General features: G+C 38.7%; 1 protein-coding gene across 1 annotated transcript in view; it reads left to right on the top strand.

The window, feature by feature from the left end:
* The first annotated feature begins 2 nt into the window (after positions 1-2).
* kiaa0825 (KIAA0825 ortholog) overlaps positions 3-20,127 on the top strand; it is a 153,042-nt gene continuing 132,917 nt past the window's right edge. Inside the window, exons 1-4 of the mRNA XM_077231649.1 lie at positions 3-519; positions 7,249-7,387; positions 14,533-14,701; positions 14,827-15,505. Coding sequence (XP_077087764.1) covers positions 7,257-7,387; positions 14,533-14,701; positions 14,827-15,505 — 979 coding nt within the window. The 5' untranslated portion in view covers positions 3-519; positions 7,249-7,256. The remainder of the gene's footprint in view (positions 520-7,248; positions 7,388-14,532; positions 14,702-14,826; positions 15,506-20,127) is intronic.

Here is a 20,127-nt window from a genome sequence, read left to right as displayed (position 1 = left end):
TCAGAGACGCTTTTCGCTTGAGAAACACAGCAGCGCGTCATCACGTGTTTATAAACAAACGGAGCTACGGCTGAACAGTTATATATTCATCTCCGCGAGCGAGCTTGACAGCATGTTATTTAACCATCTGAAAGCTTTTTAATCTTATACGACACTTTAGTCTGCAATCTGATGTTGTTGATCGATATAAATGACTCGACATGAAAGACACTCTTCCTCACGTTCCCGTTAAAACTCTCGCAGTCTCCCTCCATTAGTGCTGTCTGCTGAGAATGGAAGAAAATACTATGAGACTGTCCATTTACTAAAATGATTTGACACTATTAGACCCATGCTTTTAGAATTGATTGCTATAACAAAAACACTTCTCAGATCGTTTAATCATTTCACTGCAATGAAAAGTAAAGATTTGGGAAGAAATGCATCTGACAAGTCTGCTTGGATTTTAGCCCTTGCTTGTCCTTCATTGCTCTTGGATTTAATGTGATGAAGAGCCTCTGAAAGCATAGCTTGAAAAAGGTACTGTGTACTTTACGTTATCCTCAGTGTTTTGGTAGTTGGTGTGTGTGTGGGTGTGTGTGCGTGTGGTTTGACAGTGGAGTGTCCCAAAAGTGGTGATGAAGTACAATAGTTAATTGCTTTGACAAAACCGCACTGTGCACTTGAGCAACAGGTGTGCTCTAAGCTGTGTGCAAGGTCAAAGCAATATTACATAAGTATATAATGCCACATTAAGTGGTGATTTCTAAACAATACTTAATAATTATTCACAAAAGGAGGGCATTTCCACACATATACTTAGATCTAGGTCTAGATGAAGGGTTGTTGGCATGAAAAACTTTCAGGAAGTGATGTGATTTGGTGTGACATGCTGTTAATCTACAACTATTTTAAGAATATTTTGCTAACTTTTTTATAAATGAATGCACATAGGCCTAATCAAATTTTTGTTGTACTATTGTAATTTACATTTTTGATTTTGCTCATATTTTTATCAAATGAAGGCCAACAAATTAGATGTCATGGATGAAAATGTATTGAGTAAAGATTTAAAAAGATGGCTACATCATTGTTTTATTTTTACACATAGGACTATTAGTAAAATCGGTTGACTTAAGCAATCCTTGTTGCATTATATGCAAATGGCGACAGTTCAAAAATGGGAAAAAGGCACTCTTCATGTTTTTTTCCCCACCAAAATGTGCATGCCTGTTACTCAAGGACTTTTAAAACTATCTTAATATCATTTTAGATTTTTGTTCTTAACAAACCTTTCTTATGGCATCTTCATTTGAAAGATATTTTATTTTTCATTCCCAGAGATATAGGGATCTCAATGTTGCTTCATGAATAAATTGTTAAATTGTAAGCATTTTTAGTCAACAAAAACGATGAATATGTGGGTGACTTTTCAAACAGCTGATACTTAATGTCTTTAAAGAGTAATGTCTGAAGAACAATGTTAAAACTAGAATTGTATATTCTTTCTGCATTAAACATATTTTTTTATTAAACATAACATTAAACATATTTTAATAATATGTCTGTACCAATTACTAAAAATACACTGAAATTACCAAGTTGAGGCACATTAACTTCCTTTCAGATATTTGTGGAAGTACATTTCTGAAATACAAAAGTGAAAGCCAAAATATTAAAATTAATGAATGTATTTTTGCTGAGTATTCCACTATTTTGTAGAGGAGTATCAAAATGTCAAATTTCTTATGCCAACGGTGATAGTTCAAAATTAGGGAAAGCACTTGTTGTGTTTGAATGCCTGTAAGAAGTATATCTTACTATCCTTTTAGATTCTGGTTCTTAACAAACTTTCCTTTTGGTATCTTCATTTTAAAGGCCCTTGATTGTGCAATACCAGAGATATTGAGATCGTTTTGCGGCCCCATGAGTAAATTGCTCAATTGTACATATTTTGAGTGGTCAAAAACCAAATGTGGGTCACTGTGCATTTGCATACAGCTGATACTTTTTTCTTTTAAAGAGGAATATCTAAAGAGAAAACTAGAAATGTATCTCAGTTTTTCTATCATCACAATTGCATAGAATATACCTAGTGCCATAAATAAAGTTTGCATGCCTGTAACTCTAAAGGTATTCAAGATATCTTAATATCCTTCTAGCTTTCCTAATAAACTTTTCTTTTGAAACCTTAATTTTCAAAGCCCTACTGTATATAGTTCAGTCCCATAGATATGGGATCTCAAGAGCAGCTACATGTTCAAATTGTTAAATTTGACCTATTTTCAGTGATCGAAAACCAAATGTGGTTCACTTTGCACACAGCTGATACTTACTGCATTTAAAGGGCAATGTCTGAAGAATAAATAATGTTTAAACTAGAAATGTAGGCTATCTTGTTTCCCTCTATCAAAATAATTGCATAAAACATAACTGTGAGTACCAAAAATCTACTGCATTTTTAAGTTGACCACTGTATAAGGATCTATATTTCAATCAGTTTTAGGGATATTTGAAAGATGGAATTGTGTTAATTTTAACAGCTTCTGAAGCTACCAAGAGTTCAAATACGTAGTATCGTAACTATGCGTTACCTCATTGACATCCCTATATGAGATTGAAACATATAGGGCCCTAAACATGAAGATTCCAAAAAAAAAAAGTTTCATAGGAACAAGAATCTAAAATGACATTAAGATATCTTTAACACTACTTGAATTAAAGACATGTAGCCTAAACTTCGGAAAATGCTTGTTTTTGGCTCTCAGAGAGGTGTGCTGTATTCAATTGCTTTGATAGAGGGAAACGAGATACATTTCTAGTTTCAATATTATTCGTTTTTCAGACATTTTTCTTTAAACACATTAACTATCAGCTTTTTTAAAAGTTACCTACATTTTGTTCTTGACCGTTTAAATTAATTTAAATGGATTGAACCATATAGGGCCTCAACAATGAAGATTCCAAAAGAAAAGTTCATTAATAATGAGAATCTAGAAGGATAGCCTATTAAAATACAGTATCTTGAATACTTTAAGAGTTAAAGGCATGACAACTTTAGAAAAAGGATATTCTATGCAACTGAGCTGATAGAAAAACACGAGATACATTTCATTTTAACATTATTTGTTCTTTAGATATTCCTCTTTAAAAATAAAAATAAAGTATCAGCTGTATGCAAAGCATCTCCATATCTCTGGGATTGATGGTTCTCAAAATGTGTACAAAATGTGTACAATTGACCAATTTACTCATGGGGCCGCAAAACGATCTCCATATCTCTGGCATTGCACAATCAAGGGCTTTTAAATGAAGATACCAAAAGGAAGGTTTGTTAAGAACCACAATCTAAAAGGATATTAGATACCTTTAATACTTCTTGAGTTACAGGCACTTGTGAAAAACACAAGTGCTTTTTGACTGTCACCTTTGGCATTAGGCTTAAATGAAACAAAGATTGCTAAAGTAAACAGATTTAAATAATAGACCTACCAATCTCTGTGTAAAAATAAAATAATGATGCTGCCATGTTTTCTAAAGTCATTTTTACACCCTGTAATTTGGCTCCAAATCTCAGGTGAAAATTGTCATTTTTACCCCCCTCTACAAAATAGTGGATTACCCAGTAAATATACATCTGTGACATTTAATGTATTGGCTTTCATCACTATTTATGTTTGTTTTTCTACAGAAAAAAATATTAACAAAATCAAATATTTGAGCCGGAGACTTCTGGTTGAGTTGATACGGAATGACCCAAGAATTATTTAACTATTACCTTAGTCGAATGTAGTTCAAGAAGATGAAGTAATAATGAACTGCACTTCTACAGCATTGATTCATCTTGTTTAATGTTAATTTCAACATGTATTAATACATTATTAAAATCAAAAGTTGTATTTGTTAACATTTGTTAATGCACCGTGAAGTAACATGAACAAACAATGAACAGCTGTATTTTTATTAAATAACATTAACAAAGATTAACAAATACAGTAACACATGTATTGCTTATGGTCACTTCATGTTAGTTAATACATTAGGCTAACTAATGTTAACAAATGAAACTTTATTGTAGTGTTACCAAGATATCTTAATATCCTTTTATATTTTGTTTTTTAACAAGCAATTATTTTGGTATTTTAATATAAAAGCTCTATGGTTCAATATATGGAGATCTTAATGCGGTTTCATGAGTAAACACATTTTTAGTAGCCAAAAACCAAATGTGGTCACTTTGCACACAGATGATAGGCCTACTTTTTAAATAGGAATATCTGAACAACAAATAATGTTGAAACTAGAAATTGATCTCGTTTTTCTTTCTTTCTTATCAACACAATTGCAGAATATACCTGTCTGAGTGGACCATTGCAGGACCATTCCATTCAGAAGAAGTCATCTAGCAAAAAACAACAACATGCACAGTCAATAAACACAATCCTCGCGCAGACCGGATTTATTTCCCCGGAACTTTTTTCTTTCTTTTGTCCAATTCTTTTATTTTTTTTTTTTCATTTTCACCTGCATTGTATGAACTGAATATTGTGCAGTTTGTCCTTTCTCATCCATGCAGCCAACAACCTTCTCACCATTTCAGAGTAAAACAATTCACTTCTTTAATATATTTAATATCCCGAAAGCTTTATTTAGGAGTTTTCGGAGCTAGAACATGCTAAGAAAAACATTTTTAGGCGGTTTTAAAGCAGAGGCACTGGCTGCTTAATATTTCACACCACTACCTCCAGTCTGCGTGGGGAACAGTTTGTAAGGGTAGACATGCAGAGAAACACTGGTGTGTCTTTAAGTGTCGAGAGAATACATATGCCCCAGCTCTCTCTCTCTCTCTCTCTCTCTCTCTCACACACACACACACTTATGCACAACACCAGCTCTCTTCCTTGTATGGCAGCTTTCAGAACTACTCTGGGACTCAACAACATTTGAGTTCAAAATAGATAACAAGACAAAGGAAATGGAGGGTGCATCTGCCTAATTGGGCCCTATGTGGTGACAGCATGAACCTGACACTTTTCCCACAACTCTCATGTGGATGAGACACGGGCGATGATGCGCATCCCTTTGTAACATCGGCTGCACACACTCGTGCGCGCGCACAGACATTGACGCAGACGGTCCCAGTGTAATTACACTGTTTGGTTCCTAATCCTATGTCTTAAAAACCTACACAAGTCACTTTCTCTCTCTTCACTCTTTCCCCTTAGACAGTAGTCGGGGCTTGAATAGAGTTGCGAAAATAATAACATGCAAGCTTAACTGCGGAGTCTGTCAAGTAAGGGAAATAATATTTGTCCAGCTGGACAGCCTTTCCCTTTGTGCGGGGTAAATTAATGTTGAGATTTCTGTCTGCGAGAGGAGAAAGGGCTGTCGTGTCTGAGAGGAAGTGCGAGCTGTTTGGTGTTTGACAGGGATTATTAAAATCAGCCCAGATGAAGGGGAGAGGGGCGCCAGCAAAGTCAAATTGACACTGACACTCTCCATTACACTCCACTTGACTTGCGATGACGACGTTGATACAGTCTTTCTCTAGCTGGCGAACACTGGATCTGTGCGGAGCAAGACTTGAACATTGAGAGCTTTATAGCAATCTGAGGCCAGATGGATTGTTTATTTAAAGCGAGGGCAAGAAGATGTGTCAGTCTGTATCCCGACGGCATCTTGTAATACCGCGAGGCCGCTCTTTCCGATATGCATGTATTACCACCCGAGCTGTACTGTAAATTGAATGGCACTCCAGCTTGACGCAGAGAGGGAGGTGGATAGATGAAAAGCAATGGATTGAGACTAGAAATATTTATGGCAGATGATAACTAGCGCCTTGTTCCAGCTGCGCTTTGACGCGCAGCCACTGATAAGGATCTTGTTGGAGGTGAAATCAAATCATTTCGTGTAAGGGGACGTCATGTGTGTTCGAGGATGTTTCATCAAACATAAAGGCTTCTCTTTTCAAGCTTAAATTTGATCCCATTCCGACAAATGCAATACACAAGCAGACATCCATTATTATTTTCCCCCACTTGTTTTCTTTTTCCTGGCTATGGCTATATGTAGGTTATGGTGCCCCGAATAGGTGTGAAATGGAGCTGTATTGGTTATTTTACCCAATACAATAATGTGCAGTAGAAGCAGTGTTCTTATAATGTTTCAATTAGCTTACCAGATTTAATAAAATAAAATAAACAACCTCAACTTTCCTTACCCCACCCAAAAAAACAAACAAAAAAACAACGTACAACAAAGTAACCGTTGATCCTTTCACTATGGGGTGGGTTTATGAATAATGATGGACAATTACCAATAAAACATTGATTATATGAAACAGGTGGATATTAATGAATAAATCTCTCTGGTATGTGCATGCAGGAAAGGGTAAAATGCATTTGGGCGTCATTGGAGTATAGAATGTCCTAGGAAAGACAGAAACATGGGACAGAATGTGTGAGAGGCTTCTCAGTGCAGAGCAAATGGGTGGAGCTTGACATTCATCTCCTCCTCTCTGGACCTTATCAGTGGAGCTAGAAGGTCCAATTACACCCTAACCCAAACCTTAAACTAAACCTAATTAGGTTAAGCTCCACCCCTTTGATCCACAGAGGTGGAGCTGGACTAGGTCAAGCACGACTCAATTGGCATTGCAGCAAGCACCACATGGAATGTGTCAGAATTACAGTATGTATGTGATACCAAACATTAGCAATCCAAAACCACGACTATATTCTAGAAATAAGCCCAAAAAATGCAAACTGTGACAACTTATGTGCAATTTTTGAGAAAACAAGCCCTAAAGGGCTGTTCACACCAAGGACAATAACTATAAATATATAAGTATAAAGTTTTAATTATCATTCTAATTCTGTGATAAAAGGGAAGTCTACACCTCAGCTATACTGATAATGACACAGAGGAAGGATATCGTTGGAAAAACTTTTAGAACTTCTTTTTCCAGCCGATGAACAATAAAAACATTGTCAGTCAATCAGAATCTACCTGTCTTTGAGCATTTAAGAACTTTATCGTTCCTTGGTGTGGACGCTAATACAGTTATCGTTATCTTTATAATAATCATTCCTGGTGTGAACACACCTCAAGTTGCTTGTGTATAATAAGTGTAATTCATTAACCAGAGCAGCTGAACAGCTGTGATTTCCCTTATAGTTTGAATGTACAGTATATGAAGGTAAGGGCTGATGTTTGTTTTTAAAGTAGGAAAGAAAGTTCTTAAATTTTACCAGTTTTTATTTTTTGTAGGAAAAAGAATGGACTGGCAAGGTGACTTCCTGCATGACCATGCATTTGTGGAGCTGCAGGTGGAAGGAATCCCTGGTGAGGTGGACATCCAGAACCTGATCAGAGACACAGAGGAGAAACTCAGACTCAATGCCTGCAGGTCAGTGGACTAGAGGACTCACATTGTTAACTTTGGAGGTGAGGTGTGCAATTGTTAAGTGTTAAAATGCATTCTCCCATCCCAATTGAATGTGCAGAGATAGCTACAAACAGGGCTTAATAATAATTAAACAAATATGTTACAGTAATGGATCAGTGTGGCTGAAGATACTTCATATTATATTTTGGCAAGTCATTTAGAATGGGGACCTCCTGTACTGAGAGATTTTATAAATGTAAACACACAGTGGAAAAAAGTTTGAGAATCCATCCTGTCCTTTATTCCACCATAGGGAAATCTGGTCACCCTATTCAGTCTTAAAGGTGCTGGTTCTATAGAAGATTAATAATCAGCCTGATCTAAAAACGCATCAATTTACAGATATATGACCTACATGTTTGTACTACAGGTATACTGCAATTGCCTATTTCAGCACTGTTTGAGAAGCTTTTCTTTGTCATGTAGTAGATGTAAATGCAGATTGGTAGCAGTTGTTTGGTGCTTGAGTGGACATTGTATGGCACTTCATTTGCAGAGCTGTTATTTCCACAGATGCTTCCTCCAGTGTCGGTAATCCTAACATTGCATGATTAATTGAGGCTTGATGAATAGATTGCCACTTCATCTGAAATCAATAAACTTAAACACATTCTGAATGCAAGCTAGAGTTAGGGATCCTTTTTCCCAATTTGATGGAAGGCTGTGGCATTATCAGATATTGAGGTTTTGTTGTCGATGAGGGACGTGTTGAGGAGTGCCCCTGAACTTGTTTCTCTCGCTCTGTTTTAATTCGTAATCGCTTTATGCAGATAGTGCACCGTAGAATCTCACCTGCGTCTGTAGTTTTGGAGGACATGCTTCTCATGACTAGATCTCTGTTTTTTTCCTTCTCCACCTCCTTCTCCACCTCACCTCTTTCCATTGTGCCGCCCGCCTGCTCTGAAAAATCTATCTCTGCCATGCTTTTATCCTTTATGTTGCTCTGAGGACACGCGCAGACCAGAAGGGTCTACGCTAAATGTGTTGTGCGTGAACAAAGGCGGTCTTACTCCCCCCTGCCATTAGACACACGTTCTCATTCCTGTCTGTCCGGCCTCTCTCCTCTCCAAATGGGAAAGTAATAATTGAAGATTCCACATCTTGAAACGAAAACCCTTGTGTGGGTAATTCAAGGATTATTACTGAAGGCCGAGACAGTTTTTCTGCCTCTCTAAGCATTAAAGGGTTATTTTGTGTTCTTGGAGAAAGATGGAAGATGGGGAACCATTATAAGAACAAAGAACCTGGATAATAGGGAATTGCGCTGAGAAGAGAGAGATGGAGAGGGAGGGTGGGCGGGCGAGTGAAGATCTGGTGGTCAGTCGGAGCAGAGCCGATGCGGATGGAGGCGGGTGAAGACTTCACCCTTCTCTGTGACCTCCACTAGGGTGGGCCAAAGCCGTGCAATACACCTGCTTCCTAATCCACTCATCCAAGGAAAAGTTCTAGAAAAGAATGGGAAACCAGAGAATTTGCGACTGCCCGCCTCATTTTGTGGTCCTAACCCATTTAAGGGTCAGCCGACAGGCTGCCTCCTCTCGGCTCTAGGATGTCGGAGATTTGCCTAAGAGCTGTTTCCTAATTGAAGGAGATTAAGATAGCCTGTCAAACAGCCTGGAATCTCCCAAATTGAAACACTGTTATCCATTAAGCTTTATCAAATCAGACACTCAGGGAGGCCACCAGCAGTACGCCGGCCCCTAATGAAGTGTCAGCCATAGTCCAGTGACGGGAGGCCAGGCTTCGGATTTCACCCCGGCTTACGGAAGATAGCCGCAGCAGCGTGCCAATTTACCTTGTGTGTGTGAGCTAGTGTGAGTCCTGACAAATAACCCGTTGGGGGTTTGGCACTAGAGGAGGCTAAGCAGGCCAGATCTTGAGTCGACGGGATCCACTTTCACGGGTCTCATTGGGTACTCCGTATTCGGGGAAAGAGAGGCCTTCTTTGATAGCTCCTAGATAGGCTATTTGTTTCCTGGGCACATGACTTGGTGCTCACTGAAGCTGAGGCTTATTTGAAAGAGATCTTTTCCTCTCCCTCCCTATCACCCTGCTATTTCCTTCTCCGCTTCTCTCTCCTGGAGCGCAACAGCCCACCCACACTAAATTTATTTTGACAAGGAACTTAAGATAACGTCAAAGCGCTGACTAATCAGTGTATTGGGTTTCTGTAAGGCAGAGAGCTGTGAAACATGCCATCATATTTAATAAAAGACTCCCGTTGCCTCTCTTGCTTTCTAGTCCTCTTGTTCTACCCCACACCCTCTCTCTCTCTCTTTACCTGGTCTGTCATGTCTGGTTTGTGCGGATTTGAAAAACAATTACAGTTTTTGGAAGCGTGATTGGCAGACAGGGAGGAAGCAGAGAATGGGGCTTAAGGGAGCTTTTGCTAGTCTCTGCGCTCAGGGTTTTGTGTGGAGCTGGTCTCCCTGAAATTCCTTTCAACTTCTCCTTTTGTTGTTGTTTGATTTAAAGGGTAGATTAATCAGGGAATTTTTTTTGTGTGCGTGTGAGGCTATTGACTGCCTTTTTGGCCTTATTCAGTGAGTTTCTCTAAGACTCTTTCTCTCTGTCTGCCTCTTCTTTTTTTCATCCTGTGTGGCTCTCAGAGTCAGTGAAAAATGTGTTATTGGATCTGATAAATCTGGAGGGGGTTAGCACACTTCTTCAGGTGTGGTCAGATGAAAGTGTGTTTTGTCTTTTTATCAGTACTTTGTATCTATTTACCTATATTTTTTATTTAGATATTCTTCAGTATGTAAAAATAAGTTGTAGGAAATCATAACTAATTGTGATCATAGTTTTATTACGTTTCTATTATAATTATACCTTTAAAGAGTAATCTATAGACCAATTTCGAGCCGACGACACAATTACGTCACGGCGCTAGCTGGAGGCAAAACAAAGGGAAAACTGCAGGCGGCCAATACAAACCAGCACAGATTCGGGTACATAATTCGGAGCTTAAATTACTATTATTATTATTAAATGTCATCTTGTTGTGTTGTTGGATGCAAGAATCAATGAAAAATGAATATGCTGTATCTGGAATTTTTATTTCTAGAAAATATTCACATCATTAAAATTGCACCGTAATGTCACTCTTTACATTGACGTCTTCTTGGCGCTGGCTAGGCAGAACTGCGGATCGTACCACACAAGTCTTGTACATGACCATTCATCACATAGTTATAGGCATCTAAAGATTTATATGACCCCAGTATGTCTTTACGCTCGGTTTCTCTATCGGATAGGTGTAGGACTGAGCCTAGCGTTAACGTTAATCCTGTCAGATCGTCCATCCATTGCCTGAGCGTGTACGGGTCAGCCAATCTGGTTCCCTCTGTTAAAATTTACTTTTGCAAATAACAATCGCGGTCCTGGACAGTGAATGACCTTGCACATTAAGATAAAATCGGATTTTCTCCAGTCATTGTTAAAAAACAAGCTAACAAAACTTGCAAACTAACGTTAGGGAAGCGGCCAGAGGGATCGTTCTGCAACCACCTAAGCTCCGCCAACAGAAAAACGTCACCATGTTTACCAACTGAAAAGGGGTCTATTTAAAACACATGATCAGTGCTTAATTTCATGTGTTACATCATGTGTCAAAAAAATATTTTATAAAGTGTAACGATGAACGGTAAATAGTATAATGTGTTTTAACTGTTGTTCCAATACATAGTTAAATAGTGTTCAAATCAGAGGGCTAAAATCAGGGTAGGAAAAATGCCTTTTATTTCTAAATTATGACAATTTTGATGTAAAAATCATACTAACATTATAAGTGCACCCCAGGAAACATGATAAAACAATGCAGTGGCCCATTTAAAAATAGCTTGAATGTAACTCTACACCAATTAGTATACGCGGATCATAATATGTAAATTAGCTCCACCTCCACTCACTCACACAAGCTCAGAATGCCTGATCCACTAGATCAACTTTACTGTAGAAAACACTGCACAATTGGCAAGTGGAAATACTGGTTTAATTCAGCCATATACCTTTGAACCAGAAACTGATTCAGAAGAAGAATTGGAGAAGAAGAATCGTCTACAAGCCGGTGTCAGATTGGTAATGCGTTGTATGTATCGCTCTCTACAATGTTGGACACATAACGGTTATTAATATGATTAGCCTTTTGCTTGACTCTATTATCAAACAGCTAATAATGTGTTGCTAATGTTACACAAACCATGTTCCTGTTCGCCATCTCAGAGTCAGACAGCTGCCTTCTAAAATCAGCATCCTAAGAAACACTTTGAACAACTTAGAACATCAGTGGAGAAAGACATAGTTCATCATAACATCGTAATAGGCTATACATGATATGCATAATTCACCCGCTATATTGCTAAATGTACCAGATTTTTCATATCAACAGAAAAATATACCTGGATAACCTTACTTGTCTTGAGACTTCGCAGTATAGTAATGATATGCTTAAGCCCGCCCACTCGTTGACGTGATTGGTTACAAGATCGTTTGTGACATAAGAAACACCAGCGAGGCGATTTCAAACCTTCTTTTTTTCACTGCAGTTTTAAGGAGAAAATACTCAGCAATGGTGTTGACTTATGAATTTGCACATGGTTTGTCTTAAAGCATATTAAAAGCACCCCAAACAACATTAAAGACTTTATTTTTTACCACAGGACGTCTTTAATGCATTGTATAGACTTAATTTCTCAAACCCTTATATACGTATTTTATTTATTTAGAAAAACAATTAATATCAAACCCATTCTTGTGATAATCTATTCATATTTGAGGCATGTCCCTTAAATATTTCTTGTTGAATGTGAAACTCTGACACATCATCAGTGGCAGTCGGGCAGAAGTTTGACAGCAGCTGCTCCTTTGATTGATGCCAGTCCTCATGAGTGCTCAGACCAACACTGTCCGTGACTCGCCTTCAGTGATCGCTGACCCCATCCAGCGACAATACACAAAGGATTACGCAAACGTTGGCGAGTGGCAGGAGAGTGTGCGGATGAGAGATGAGACTTTTATGAAGTTTTAGCGCTTTGTGGCTGCACAGATGGAAGCTCGTTTAGACCCTGCTGTTTGAGCAGAGTCCTGGGGTGACGCCTGGCTCAGCACCGGCTCTGAGCACAAATCCTTATTTTATTAGAAACATTAAACAGACTTAGTCAGTATATCTGCCTTTCTGCTAGCTCTGGATGGCTACACTTAACTAATGTATAAGAGCTAAGCTAGTGATATCCTTGAGTTAACAATGTTAACAAAAAAACAGGGAAACAAATAATTGGTGTGAACTTTTTCAGAGCGCCCCATAAACAAAATAGTTCTTAAAAAACAGCTCAACATATACCAAACTGATAAAACAAACACTAAAAATGAAGTAAATCCACACATTTTTATAGAATTTGGCTGCTTTTGTCAACACGCAATGACTATAAGCGGAATTTCACCTATAAAACGGGGGTTTTGTTTGTGTGTCTGTGTCGACAGCATCTTTAGTGTGTAAAACAGAATTTTTATGCTCCCTGTTAGCGCTTGTGTTTTTACAGCGAGCTTTAGGCTCTTCATTAAACAGAATGGGAAGATTTGCTTTTCCAGCACGGTCTGTCAGCACCTTCATGTCCTCTCGTCACACATATTTCCTTTTTACTACAAAAAGAGACACATTTGTTGGATTCCTGTCGGCAACCTTGCATTTTAACCAACGAAAAGAGCCCTCTTCATCTTTGCTTTCTACATTATTCAGCTGCGTATCGTTAAAATTAACAACCCTTTATGTTCACTTTATGTTTGCTCTATTTTTTTCGAGGAAGTAAAATTGTGTCAGGTTTAAATGGAATTTAATAAGCTGCCATTCGAAGGCATCTGGACTCGTGCATTTCCGTAGTGTTTACAGCAGTGCTTTATGTCACTTTGTAAGACTGTGAGAGTGTGTGTGTGGGTGGGGGGGTGCGTGTGTGTGTGTGTGTGTGTGTGCACGCGTATATACCTGTATGGCTTTACGGCTTTGTGTCATGTCTCATTTTTCATGGACAGAAGGAGACAGAAGTGCTGATGCCGTGTGGTTATGAAGAAGATCGGCTCATCCTGTCTCGTTGAGAGACGTGCCACATGCAGACACACACGCACACACAACTGATATATTGATGTCTGTGTTCATTAGGCCTGATATGGCTGATATCAGCTGTAGAGTGAAGAGTAACCGGAGGATGCTGGAGTATAAAGAGACAGCTGACAATTGGAAATGTTTCTTACATTTTGAGGGGGTATCAAAGTTATTTCAATCCTGAAAGTCCATCAACTGCATAATATAAAGTCAGACAAAGATTATATTTAGTCCGTATTTAGTTCATTTGTCATTTTATTGATAGTAAAAGCGGACAGGAGAAGGTGACAGGAGAAAAGGATCAGGACAAAAGGCAGGCTGGATTCAATTTTTTTTTTCTCCCAAATTATTAAAACAGTTCAATGTGTGAAGCAACATGTTTGTGAACCACTAGGCCACAGCTCCAATTGCTACTGTGCCAGCAAAGCTCCCCATAAATGCATCATATTTCAACATAACTTAAATGCCTGTCATTCACAAAATTATACACATACATTCATTTTACATTGTGTCTTTTTTCATTAAATATTAACACATTTGTTTTGTTTTTTTCTGTGTGGCATCTGCAAACAAGTATGCATGGCAAGTAGGAATCTGAACTACTGAACCAACTGAGCCAGGGGAACAAATCATTTAACACTGTGACATATTAAGACTATTATATTATTCCAATAAGTTACTTTTGTGTCATTAAGATTGTAAATGTTAGCGATGGAAAATACTAGTGCTGTCAAATATGTTAATCACATCTAACGTAGCTAAACGTTTTTGTTAATATATATATATATATATATATATATATATATAAAACATTTTTTTTATATATTATTTATTATTTTTTTATATTAAAATATATACACATTTATATCTATTATATGAACAAAAACTTTTATGTTAGATGCGATTTATCGCGATTAATCTATTTGACAGCACTAGAAAATACATCACTGACATTCAAGATTGGAAGTTTATACTCCTGCATGAGAGTGTGTGTTTGTTTATTTGATTCTAGTATTGAGCAGAACCTTAAGGAACTGCAGGCCAAGGTTGGTGAGTCCTGCAGCGGAGAGAGAGTGCCTAGTCCAGTAGAATGCCTCCAGTGGTTTAGTCAGCGTAACTTGAGCATCCTGAAACCAGTGGCTACGGGACACCAAGAGCTGTTGGACTTCCTTCGAGCCATGGTAACCAAAGTCATACTTAACCTTAACGCAATCTGTCCATCAGATGTCATCGTGACATGTTTAGGAATAGTATTCCACATTTATTTCTTGACATTATTAATTCTCTCTTTCATATATTTTAACAGCAAAACTTGCTGAAGACAGAGGAGGCTTCTGAAGAGGCCGTTCTTCAGTTACTGCTGAGCATTTCTTCTCAGTGTGGTGTTGCTTTCCCTGCTTTCTGCCCTGCATCTTCCCAAGAGCACTCCCCAATCCCTGCCTTGTCCACGCCACGCGATGACCTCGCTCTGGAGGTCCAGGAAGCATGGGATGATGTTCGTTTCTCATTGCGGAACCACTTACTTGGCAAACTCCAAATGATGGCTGAAACAAGCCAAACTGAGGGAGAACTGGGTGTTGGGATTAAGGTTCCTCAGAAGGTCTTTTACCTTCAGCAACTGTTATTCCTCTACCCTGATACAAAGGTCCTCAGCTGGTACCAGCACCTTCAGATCAAGGCTGTACTTCGTGTTCTCCGAAACTGCCCGAGCTGCAGCCCAGGTGTCGAGAAGGGTTTCGACAGACTGACTCTGGGCTTTCAAACCGCCTCGCCAACACTTTGCTCAATGCTTCGAGAGGAAATACAGGTGCTTAATGGGATTGCAGAACCACATAGCATCATGGCCTTCCTTAACCACGTCTACCTGAACACAGTGGTACAGGAACTTGGCGTTCTGATGGAGAAGGAGATTGAGACGGCACTGAAAGACAACACCGTGCACAGCAGCAAAGGAGGCAAGATGTCCAGCAAGAAGTCTGCAGTAGGTCAGTGTCTTCATGTCCTTCTATTCATGGTGCACACAAAACTGGAAATGATCAATTGATTTATAAACTGAAACGGCCAGTTCCATTCTTTTTGGCTGACTGCTACTGTACTGGTCAAAAGTTGTTACAGAAATGTACACAGTTTAATGTCTCAATGTACTTTGGAATTAAATAATAGAACAAATAAACAGTTGGAGAATCGATTTTTTGACCAAATATTGTTCTGAAAGTTTTTCCAAACACTGACGCAGAAGTTTTCACAAATTCCCCTTCTGGGCAGTTCATCCCAAGCCAGCTCTATAGAGTTTAAGTCTGGAGAATGTGCTGGTCATTCCCTTATTTGAAGCCTTTACTTCTGAGGTAGTTCTGACATAGCCTGAAGGTATTTTGTTGGTCATTATCTTGCTGTAGGTTGAACACCTAACTAACTGTTTGCCAGAGGGCATTGCATGGCTTCAACTTGATGTGGTAGACTTTTTGGTGAAGGGTGCCACTTACTCTTGAACCGAAGATTTCAGTAGTTCACCGGCAACAAACCTATTTTTCTTATTCAGTATATGGAGGTATTCTTTTACAACTTTTGACTGGTAGAGCGTGTGATTTCTAGGAGTCTGGGTGCACACGTTTTTATTATTGTTCTGAGGAATAGCAAGTAACTGTGTGTGAAAATATTTGAAATATGTTTAGATTTTAGAAAGCATAAAAAATAACTTGGAACTGTTAAACATATTAAGATAGAGAAACTATGGGTCTGTGCTCAGGCGTATTATTCTCAGCACTGTCAGAATGAAAATCCCAGAGCTGTCAAAATAAAAGTCCTCTTCCAACACTCATCGGCCAAACAGAAAAATCCACGGATACCAATAAGAAAACAGAAAAAAAACGAAATATTAGCCGATGTATCAGCCTTGGTGATTTACTGTGGTTGTGTGGGTTATATGGCCTCTGGGCAGTTCTTGTCCGGAATAATCTGCAAAGTGAATCAGATTTAATGCCGATAACCAAATATGTATCTACATAAAACTAGTACTATACATTTTCCTTACCTCCCGGTATCTTGATGTCATTGAATCATTGTTAATTTTTTAATGCACCATTTTCCAATTTCTCTTATTTTTTAAAGATAGTAACAAGCACTGTACTTTTTTTGCTATTCTTCTGATATAACTCTTTAACTGACAGATCCGTAATCGCTTATTGCAGTTCCTTGTACAGATGTCAGCGTCCATTTTAAATGGACTTATTAGGGCTTCGCTTCCATTTAATTCACCTTCCTGCCAGAATTCTCTCATTTTTACATGCAGCGGACACTCTTATTCAGGGCTGCATAGCTCGCCCTACGTCTGTGGGGGCGCTGGATTCGGGTGTACAGACCTATATGTGGGGCCCAGCAATCCTTCAAATTAATTACTAGAGACACTGCAGGTTGTATTGCTGGAAAGTGACTGGAATGTGTGTCAAATACTTACGACTATGCACGTAATGTACAACACAAGCAAAATGTCATGATTGAAATAGTTGTTTTTCTATTAGTCAGTTACTAAGAGCATTGCACTTAGTTATTGGCTTCTTTATGGCTGTTTTTCGAGAAAATCTGAACATGATGCAAAATCAAACAATGACCACTTTGACAGTTGTTGATGGTTGCAGGGTTTGTGTTTGAGGTACATAGCTGAATTTGATTAAGTAAATGACAAATATAGGTTTCACTTTCAATGGAAGCTATCAAAACAACCTGGCATTTCTTTTCTTTGTCTTGTTAGGTGTTATTTATTGTGCTTTATTCATTCTCCATATTTTGCGGAAAGCTCGTCTGGGAGAAGTGATGGTAGGGGTGGGTGGGGGCTGAATCTTGACGCACTGTCCCACGGGAGCGCCGCCGCTCCTGGCATCACACACTGTCAAAGCACTGAAGCATTTAACAGCTTTTCATGCGCAGATATGCCAGTTTCTTTAACCCCTCCATCTGAAAGGGATGAACAGACTTTGTTCCCCCTCCCCTCCTTCACCAGATGTGGGAGTCTCAGCCCTTTGTACCCATCTTCTTCCATCCCTTTCTTTTCATCCCTCTCACTTTATGTCGTCTTTTTTTCTCCTCGACTTTTTCTTAGAGGTAATGGGGTGAGGGCTGGGCTCAGGAGACCATACAGGTCAGCTGATCTGGAACAATGAGGAGTTTAAACCCTTACTATCACACCTCAGTGGATTTGTAGCAGACAGGATAAAGAACTGAAAAGGTGGAAGTGTCTGTGTGTGTGTGTGTGTGTGTGTGTGTGTGTGTGTGTGTGTGTGTGTGTGTGTGTGTGTGTGTGTGTGTGTGTGTGTGTGTGTGTGTGTGTGTGTGTGTGTGTGTGTGTGTGTGTGTGTGTGTGTGTGTGTGTGTGTGTGTGTGTGTGTGTGAAAGAGAAAGAGCTGGCTGATGTTTGTATGTTTTTGCTCATACAGTTTATGTGCACATTACATAATGTATTTGACACTCACAGACATTGTATATTCCACATACAGGTCCTTCTCAAAAAATGTCATTATTTTCCATAATGCAATGATAAAAATTAAACTTTCATATATTTTAGATTCATTGCACACCAACTGAAATATTTCAGGTCTTTTATTGTTTTAATACTGATGATTTTGGCATACAGCTCATGAAAACACAAAATTCCTATCTCAAAAATTTAGCATATAATATTAGCATATTATATTAGCATATCCGACCAATAAAAGAAGTGTTTTTAATAAAAAAAAAGTCAACCTTCAAATAATTATGTTCAGTTATGCACTCAATACTTGGTCGGGAATCCTTTTGCAGAAATGACTGCTTCAATGCGGCGTGGCATGGAGGCAATCAGCCTGTGGCACTGCTGATGTGTTATGGAGGCCCAGGATGCTTCGATAGCGGCCTTAAGCTCATCCAGAGTGTTGGGTCTTGCGTCTCTCAACTTTCTCTTCACAATATCCCACAGATTCTCTATGGGGTTCAGGTCAGGAGAGTTGGCAGGCCAATTGAGCACAGTAATACCATGGTCAGTAAACCATTTACCAGTGGTTTTGGCACAGTGAGCAGGTGCCAGGTCGTGCTGAAAAATGAAATCTCCATAAAGCTTTTCAGCAGATGGAAGCATGAAGTGCTCCAAAATCTCCTGATAGCTAGCTGCATTGCTGCCCTTGATAAAACAGTGGACCAACACCAGCAGCTGACATGGCACCCCAGACCATCACTGACTGTGGTTACTTGACACTGGACTTCAGGCATTTTGGCATTTCCTTCTCCCCAGTCTTCCTCCAGACTCTGGCACCTTGATTTCCGAATGACATGCAAAATTTGCTTTCATCCGAAAAAAGTACTTTGGACTACTGAGCAACAGTCCAGTGCTGCTTCTCTGTAGCCCAGGTCAGGCGCTTCTGCCGCTGTTTCTGGTTCAAAAGTGGCTTGACCTGGGGAATGTGGCACCTGTAGCCCATTTCCTGTACACGCCTGTGCACGGTGGCTCTGGATGTTTCTACTCCAGACTCAGTCCACTGCCTCCGCAGGTCCCCCAAGGTCTGGAATCGGTGCTTCTCCACAATCTTCCTCAGGGTCCAGTCACCTTTTCTCGTTGTGCAGCGTTTTTTGCCTCACCTTTTCCTTCCCACAGACTTCCCACTGAGGTGCCTTGATACAGCACTCTGGGAACAGCCTATTTGTTCAGAAATTTCTTTCTGTGTCTTACCCTCTTGCTTGAGGGTGTCAATGATGGCCTTCTGGACAGCAGTCAGGTCGGCAGTCTTACCCATGATTGGGGTTTTGAGTAATGAAACAGGCTGAGAGTTTTTAAAAGCCTCAGGAATCTTTTGCAGGTGTTTAGAGTTAATTAGTTGATTCAGATGATTAAGTTAATAGCTCGTTTAGAGACCCTTTTCATGATAATTTTTTGAGATTTTTTTCGCATTGAAGCAGTCATTTCTGCAAAAAGATTCCCGACCAAGTATTGAGTGCATAACTGAACATTATTATTTGAAGGTTGACTTTTGTTTGTATTAAAAACACTTCTTTTATTGGTCGGAAGAAATATGCAAATTTTTTGAGATAGGAATTTTGGGTTTTCATGAGCTGTATGCCAAAATCATCAGTATTAAAACAATAAAAGACCTGAAATATTTCAGTTGGTGTGCAATGAATCTAAAATATATGAAAGTTTAATTTGTATCATTACATTATGGAAAATAATGAACTTTATCACAATATGCTAATTTTTTGAGAAGGATCTGTATATATGTTCAGCCAGAAAAACAGTATATAGTTTTCTATATAGAATAGTCAGAGGAAATCAATACAGAAAATCAATATTATTTTACTCACTTTTCTGTAGGGCAAAATTTTTTTGTTTGTCAGACATTGGGTCCAAAATATATACAACATATGCACACACATTACCGGTCAAAAGTTTGTGAATCAAGTCTCTTACGATCATCAAGTCTGCTGAAAAGAAAGTATCACAGGTTAGGCTATACAAAAATATTAAGCCAAGCCGCACAACTGTTTCCAACATTGATAATAAATCAGTATATTAGAATTATATTAAATTATATTTTAAAGTATATTAAAATAGAAAACCATTATTTTAATTTTGTAATTTAGTTTT

The sequence above is a fragment of the Siphateles boraxobius genome, unplaced genomic scaffold (genome assembly GCF_051911475.1).
Source record: "Siphateles boraxobius isolate OS27281-9 unplaced genomic scaffold, OSU_SipBor_1 16, whole genome shotgun sequence".
Classification (NCBI taxonomy): domain Eukaryota; kingdom Metazoa; phylum Chordata; class Actinopteri; order Cypriniformes; family Leuciscidae; genus Siphateles; species Siphateles boraxobius.
Note: the sequence above shows the minus strand (reverse complement) of the source record. Positions and strands in the feature narration are given on the sequence as shown.